The 8010-nt window shown below is 43.8% G+C and overlaps 1 protein-coding gene across 1 annotated transcript; it reads left to right on the forward strand.

The window, feature by feature from the left end:
• Window positions 1-329: 329 nt before the first annotated feature.
• Window positions 330-6131, forward strand: LOC129096866 (zinc finger and SCAN domain-containing protein 2-like). The gene is made up of 2 exons (XM_054605548.1): window positions 330-850; window positions 4274-6131. The coding sequence occupies exons 1-2, from the start codon at window positions 658-660 to the stop codon at window positions 5830-5832; spliced, it is 1752 nt and encodes a 583-aa protein (XP_054461523.1). The 5' UTR covers window positions 330-657; the 3' UTR covers window positions 5833-6131.
• The last annotated feature ends 1879 nt before the right edge of the window (window positions 6132-8010 follow it).

The raw sequence follows: 8010 nt of genomic DNA on the forward strand, positions 1-8010 counted from the left end.
ACTTAATAAAGGCTTCTAAAGCACGGAAAGAGCTGTTTAATTCATTCAATATATGTATGTATATTATTTTCTTTATGTAACAAAGTCAGTTACAACATGAAAGTCCTTAAATTGTGTCTGAGGAAAAGATTCCCTGAAGAGGCCCAGGTTGTGATTGAAAGCTCCAGAAACAACTAATTTGGACCTTGTGAACCTTCATCTCAATGAATGTCATTCTTTAAAAAGTCCATTTTAATCATTTATCTTCCTGTCTGTGTTTTTCTAAGACTTGACTTTTAGACTTTTATTTTGAAGCTCAGCCACCAGTCTGCCCCGGAAGCTGTATTCTCACTGAGGCTAACTTCACAGAGTTTGATCAAGATGGCGTCTCTCAGAAAGCTGTTTGTTAGCAGAGTCTCTTTGTTGTGTTGGTCCAGTGAGTGTGAGGTCCATGTTGGTCTCTGTGTGTCCGGAGAAACCTTCTGAATGGACTTTTCTCTGAATGTTGGACCTCTGACTCATCTCCCGGTAGCCTACAAAGCTAGTGAAGTTAGCTTAGCATGCTAGCTGGGACGGAAGTTAGCAACACAGCGCTAGTCAGAGTGACTGTTTGATGGAGAGCAAACGGTGTTTGTGACGGAGTTTGTGTGGAGAAAAAGTGTGTGTCGTTGTGTGAAAATGTGTAAAGTCCAAATGCTGAGAGCGTTGGTGAAGCAGCGACTCACTGCGGCTGCTGAAGAGATCTTTGGGCTGTTTGAAAGAACGATAGCAGAGTACGAGGAGGAACTGTGTCGTTCTAAAGAGGAGAACGAGCGACAACGGAAACTCCTGCACGCTGTTCTCAACCCTCAGCTTCGGTTACACAGAGCAGGTTGGTTCTCTGCTCTTCTTCTCCTCTCTCTGTTCTCTCTGTTCACACTGACAGATGTGAATGAAGGGAAATCCACTTTCACTGTGTTACGTCATCAGGATCGTTTGTCTTATTTATTTATCATTTACATCTGTATGTTTTGAAATTCTGATTCTCAAGTCATTCTTAAATAACCCAGAATATGATTATGGTTTCTCCTGAACACTGGAATTCATTTATTGGGCTCAATCTTTCGGATTTCATTTGTCTTAATGGTTGTTTGTTTATTTTTCAAGCATTTTTTTGTTTCCATCTCCACCTCTCAGGTTTGTATTGGGTTAGTTTTTGGTCCCTGTGGTTTAAGGTGTACTTAGGGTTACCACACTAAATGTTAGAACGACCTGATTGTTACTCCTAGTCCTTAGGCCCTCTGGAAACGTTCCTATGTCTAGGAACCACCAACTGGGGATATGGAGAGCACACATCTCACCTGTCTTAAAGTCCCTCCATTGGTTGCCTGTCAGTTTTAGAATAGATTTTAAGATCCTTTTATTGGTGTTCAAATCACTGAACGGACTAGCGCCTGAATACTTGTCAGACATGCTTTTAACGCAAACTCCCTCTAGATTCATCCGGTCCTCTGGCACTGAAATCTTAAGACATACCTTTTTAGTTTGGCATTTTCTTAATCCATTGTTATCAGTATTACTGTGCTACTACTGGTTTTATTGGTTTTATACATTTATTGGTTTTATACATTTCATGTATAAGAATGTTACTCTGTTGCTGCTCTTTCTATTATACCATGTTTCTATATTATTATTTCTCTCTACCGTTTATTTTCACAGTATTGTTGTATTTTCATTGTATTGTCAAGCACCTTGTATTGCAATTTTGCACGAAAGGCGCTATATAAATAAAATTTGATTTGATTTGATTTGATTAGGACTCTGAGGTTCCTTCTTCTGGATCTGACTCCTTTGCTCTTTGACTTCCTGCTGAGCTTCTGATTTCATCTTCTGTGTCTGACCCACTGCCATACCTTGCTGCTAACGAACCACTACCTTCTGGCAGCTAGTCTTTGGGATCCGTTTTCCCCCTGGGGTTCCTATGGTTGTCTACGACCGGTGAGGAGGTGTCTCCTTCCTCATTCTGAGTCCGTCCTTCTTTCTGCGGAGGAGGACGGGACTTTTTGGTTTTGATTAACACTCCTGCCTCTATCAGACCCTGAATTACGGCCTCATGCCTTCAACAGCATGCTGCGATAGTGGATACTGTTTTATGTATGGTAACCTAGCTCCTGGTTTGTTCTTTATGTTTCTGGGTTGTGCTGATTTTATCCTTCCTGCGTTTGTCTTGTGTATTGATAGTTCCTGTGGCACCTATGTTAGCAAGGTCTCATGTTCTAGTAATAGGGGCATCAGTGTCCGTGGGCTTTCGCTTACTAAAACATTTTCTGCTAGCCCTTCATCGCATGTCCTCAATGATATCCTAATGTACTGTTTCCCTGATAATATGTGGATGGACTTATTTTCAGTAGGTGGCCATTCTTCTGTTTGCGGCTCTGCTTTTATCATTGGGCCTAATTAATGTGATAAATGTCCTTTTGCCAGCTCAGATGGAGGGTTACTGCTACAGCTGCTCCCTGTGGGCCGATAAACAAGACTTGGCTGACCAGGTAGTATGGTTTCTTGGTTAGAAACTCTTCCCAACATTCCCCATAGTCTTTATGCTGCTGTTGCTCATCATACATGAACAATGAAGTGGGAGTTGTGGTTTGTCATGTGTTCCAGTCTTGGAGCAATCTAGACTGTGGCATCAGTCGAAGCCCATTATACAGCGGGTTGTTTTTGATTGTCAGTCTCCTGTTGTTCCTGTACCGGCATCATTCCTGGTGGTGGGTCATCCAGGAAGTCTGCATAAAGGCCTTCTTGTGTGCACACAAAATGTCTCTTCCCAGCAAATTGATGGTGGTGTCAGCTGAGTAGAGTAGAGGTGTAACTCTGGTTTTACTTGCAATCAGCATTGGGACCAGCTGTGTGAGAGGTATTATTTGTGTTTCCCAGAGAAGACTTCTGTCTCGACAGACAAACTGGAGCGGGGGAGACTTGAGCTGTTTCTCCCAATGCATGAATAAGTTGCACCAGTTTCCACCATGAAGTTGTGCTCGTGGTTTTGTATCACTACTGGTTTGGTGGGTCATCTTGTGGCTGTGTTGATACAACTGGTGACATTACTTCCCCCTCTGGCTTCTCCTGGCGTCCTCATTTCCAATCTGCAGTCTGTCCATGGATTGGTTGGACAGTCCCTTCTGTGGTGGCCGACTTGTCCATATCCCCATTTGGTGGTTCTGCATTTAGATCTGGGCTGGACTGGGTGGGTCTGTACTGCTGATGACCTCTCCTCTCCCCCATAGCGGCTTGGACCACCTCTTTGTTCTGGCCGTCCTCTGGGACGATAGCTACCATCAAATGTATTGGGCTGTTTAGCATTGGGCTGGTTAACATGTACATGAATGTGAGGTCAAAGTGTAGCTGCAGAGCGGCCCGGCGTCTTCTGCTCTGGCCCCTGTGGCATTTGGACGGATGCTTGGGGCCCGCTTGGCCTCTGAGGTGCCACCTCTGCTGCTAACTGGTCTGGATCCGCTGTCACCCCCGGGGTCTGAGCTTTGGGGTTCGTCTTTCTTTGCCTTGGTCAGTTCATTCTGCTGCAGCTGCGTTAGCTTATTGGCCAAGTGTTTCCTGTAGTTTTCAACATGGTGCACAATGTGTTCAGAAAAAGGGACCACTCCATTTCGTTAGCCCCACAACATTGTCCAGATGTTTTGTACCTCTTCTCGCATGGCTTGGGAGACTAAATAGTCCTTCTCATCTGAGCCTGGTGTCTCTCTGAATTCTTCCTTCCGAACTTTTATGATCCCCTGTAGCTTGCCTCCTATTTCTTGTTCTTAGTCTGTCTGGGCTGATATGGGCGGGGATAGTCCTACTGTAGCTTCTTTCCTAGGTGAATATTTCCTTCCCACTGTTTTCATGTTTTTCCTCATCCTTTGTCAGTGTGCATCTTCACCATTTTAACCTGAACTACCTTTACACCTCCCTTTCTCTAGCTCACTTAACCTCCCGTTCATCACGTGTGTCTCTCCTTTTCTTATGTTTTATGTTAGCTTCCACTTTGTTGCAGTGTGTTTCATCGAAGGTGCCCTGTATTGGCCATTGGAATTGCCCCGTTGTTCACCCATGCCACTTTTTCATGCAGTATGACATTTTAAAGAAAAACAAAAAATCAAGAATAAATAAGTTCATAAACACTGATCATTAATGGTATTTTGCTGAATCACTTCTCTATTTTTGAAGATAGAAACAACATCTCATCATTATTATTTCTGGTTTAAGTTTAGTCTGAGTGCTGGTCAGTAATCTGTTTGTATTTCTTTCTCTCCTGCAGACGTCCAGCAGCTGTTGGTGGTTAAAGAAGAGGTTCCTCCTGAGCAGCAGGAGTGGAGCTCCAGTCTGGACCAGGAGGACCCAGAGCCCCCACACATTAAAGATGAACAGGAGGAACTCTGGACCAGTCAGGAGGGAGAGCAGCTTCAAGGGCTGGAGGAGGCTGATATCACCAAGTTCACATTCACTCCTGTCCCTGTGAAGAGTGAAGATGATGAAGAGAAACCTCAGTCCTCACAGCTTCATCACAGACGTACTGAACACATGGAGACAGAAGCTGATGGAGAGGACTGTGGAGGACCAGAACCAGACAGGAACTCAGATCCAGATAGACATCCAGAACCAGATCCTGATGAGGAGACTGGAGACTCTTCTGAACCTGAGACTGATGACAGTGATGATTGGAAGGAGACCAGAGAACCTCAGTCAGGTTTAAACTCTCTGAATAATGATGAAGTTTCTGTCAGTGAATCCAGATGTAGTGCTGGAGAGAAACCATTTAGCTGCTCTGAGTGTGGGAAAAGCTTTCACTTAAAGAAGGGTCTGAACATACACATGAAATGTCATAGAGGAGAGAAAGCATTAAATTGCTCAATTTGTGAAAAATCTTTTGCAATGAGTGGACATTTACAAATACACATGATAAGCCACACTGGAGAGAAACCATTCAGCTGCTCTGTTTGTAAGAAATCTTTTACACTAAGTATAAGATTACGGAAACATATGAGAATCCACACAGGAGCGAAACCATACAGCTGCAGTGTTTGTAAGGAAACATTTGCCTGGCAGTACCAGATCAAAACACATCAGTGTGTCGGTCATCAGTCCTCACAGCTTCATCAGAGTCAGACTGAGATCAGAGAGACAGAACCTCCAAACAGGAGCTCAGATCCAGATAATCATCCAGGACCAGATACTGATAAAGAGACTGAACCATCTTCTGAACCTGATGACAGTGTTGACGTTGAGTTTTGGAGAGAGACCAGGAAACATCAGTCAGGGTTCACTTATCACAGAAATAAAAAAGTCTCTGTTAATGATGGATTTAATACTAGCGAGAAACCATTCAGCTGCTCTGATGACAAGGCTGAAACTGATCCCAAGACTGGTGACAGAGTTGATGGTGATCAACCTCCGTCAGATCTAAAGCGTAAAAAAGCTGAGGAAGTCTCCGTCAGTGTCTCAGGATGTAACACTGACATGAAACCTTTCAGCTCCTCTGAGTGTCATCAAAGATCTGAAGAGAGTCTCACTCTGCTGACACTCAAGAAACCTTTCCGCTGCTCCGTGTGTAACACAGACTGCAGTGACAGCGAGTCTTTAGTTCAACACATGAGGATCCACACGAGACGAACTCGGTTTAGATGCCAAACTTGTGGTGAAGAGTTTGCATGGAGGAGATATCTGACAAAACATATGGAAGTTCACACAAAGGAGAAAGTGTGTGATAGAGGATTCATCCATAAGGCGGTTTGGCCGTTTGACAGTAAAACTCGTTCAGGAGAGAAACCGTTTCATTGTCCAGTTTGTTGTAAGAAAACAGTAGTCCACCACCTGTGAGCACACACAGAGGAGAAACCATTCAGCTGCAGCTGATGGACAGGAGGACCATGACCGGATAAACATAAGACTGAAGGTTCTTCTAGGGTTCCCATGGTTTTAAAAAGTCACTTTTTAAGTAAAAAGGGTTACGGTTAAAGTGAATATGAAAGTAAATATGTGGGTTATATGTGGCCATGTTAAAGAGGTAAAGAGGTAAAAAATGAAACCCCAAAGTATGGTTTACATTTTGTACTACCTTGTCATTTGCAAGTGCCTTCATCATTTCAAGTGTTGATTCCAAGTGTTGATTCTTTTTTCCTGTGAATAAAAAAAATTACAAATGAAAAAGAACTGCATATTTACTCATTAAAGCTAGGGTGGGTAATTTCTTTACTGTAATATTTGGCAAAACTGTCCTAATAGCCAGTCAGCTATATGTAGGTGAAGTGCTCTGAGAATATCTGCTCATAACTTTGCTCTCCCCTGCCTCTGTGGGCCGCACCCAAAAATTGCCACCGCTCATGTACACTTTGACCAATCAGAGCGAGGCTCCGATTCTCCGTTCTTATTGGCTGCGGAATCGGACATGGTGTTTCGTCTTCCTATCAATGTAACTGAATTCACATGAACGCGCATAACTGACGTTCGGTGGGAGGAGCTACAGCAGGTAGCGTGGCAGGGAGAGGCCAGAGAGCACGCGACGGAATCTCAACGGCTGTTTTCTCCAAAATCGCCCACCCTAGCTTTAAATTAAGAATTTAAGTGCAAAATAATCTGATTTTTCTGAAATATTTTAGTTAGTATGTGCTTGTTTTTCTCAGTTTAGACGATGAATCACCAGATCTCGATTATATGATTTTATCACAATACAATTATCATGAAGAATTACACTCCTCCAGGTCTCTTCTCTTTGATCCAGATTGTGGACTGTGACATGAGTCTGATTCATTGATCATTAGTCTCATTCAAGGAAGCGAGGGAAGGAAAGAAAGAAACATGTTTTTTTATATTCTAACATAAAATAAGATAATCCTTTATTAGTCCCGCAGCGGGGAAATGTACAGGATTACAGCAGCAAAGAGGATAGTAAAAAAACCAAGATTAAAAATAAGTATTATAAATAAGCAAATGAGTAATAAAAAAACAGTAAAGAATCCACAGTCACTGAAATATTATATATACAGACAGAAACTATTATAACTATTGTATTGCACAGTGTATTTGTATTGCACAGTGTTTTTATTGTCATGTGTCATGTGGTCTGCTGGGAGCAGAGCTGGTTGTGCAGCCTGACAGCAGCAGGAATGAAGGACCTGCAGTACCTCTCCTTCACCACCGGGGGTGAAGCAGCCGGTGGTGAAGGAGCTGCACAGAGCTGCCAGGGTGTCCTGCATGGGGTGAGAGGTGTTGTTCATCAGGGATGACAGCTTGGCCATCACCCTCCTGTCTCCCACCACCTCCACCGTATCCAGTGGACACCCAGCACACTGCTGGCCTTCCTGACAAGCTTGTTGAGTCTCTTCTTGTCTGCTGCTGAGATGCTGCTGCTCCAGCAGACCACTGCATAAAAGATGGCTGATGCCACCACGGAGTTGAAAAAAGTCCTCAGGAGGTCTCCCTGCACTCCAAAGGACCTCAGTCTCCTCAGCAGATAGTCTGCTCTGACCCTTTTTATAAAGTGCCTTTGAATGATCAGTCCAGTCCAGTTTATTGTTCAAGTGAACACCCAGGTACTTATAAGATTTCACAATCTCAATATCCTCTCCCTGGATGTTCACTGGTTCCGGAGGACAGTGTTTACCCCAGCGGAAGTCCACCACCAGCTCTTTGGTTTTACCAGAGTTGATCTGGAGGCGGTTCCGCCGGCACCATCCTATGAAGTCCTGGTTCAGTTCTCTGTATTCCCTCTCATCACCGGCGGAGATGAGGCCGACGATTGCAGAGTCATCAGAGAACTTTTGCAGGTGGCAGGTAGCAGAGTTGTGTTTTCTCCTTGCTTCTCAGTTTCAGTGAACTCTTCACTCTGATTGGTCGACAAGACACAAATGAGAATATGAGAAACATGTAATTAACTTTCTGTTTTTTGGCAGAAAGTCTTTCTCCTCCATCGTCAGCCTGAAGGGTCTCAGGTCACAGCAGGTGTTCATTCATGTTTGATGAGCAGCAGCGTGTTCACGTATCTCCTGTAACGCCACC

This window comes from Anoplopoma fimbria, chromosome 10, assembly GCF_027596085.1.
Source record: "Anoplopoma fimbria isolate UVic2021 breed Golden Eagle Sablefish chromosome 10, Afim_UVic_2022, whole genome shotgun sequence".
NCBI lineage: Eukaryota > Metazoa > Chordata > Actinopteri > Perciformes > Anoplopomatidae > Anoplopoma > Anoplopoma fimbria.

Bases quoted from the DNA above. Each gene is read 5' to 3' on its own strand.
- LOC129096866 (XM_054605548.1), top strand. From the start codon at position 658: ATGTGTAAAGTCCAAATGCTGAGAGCGTTGGTGAAGCAGCGACTCACT. The intron at 851-4,273 runs GTTGGTTCTCTG...TCTCTCCTGCAG, and splicing joins GCTTCGGTTACACAGAGCAG to ACGTCCAGCAGCTGTTGGTG.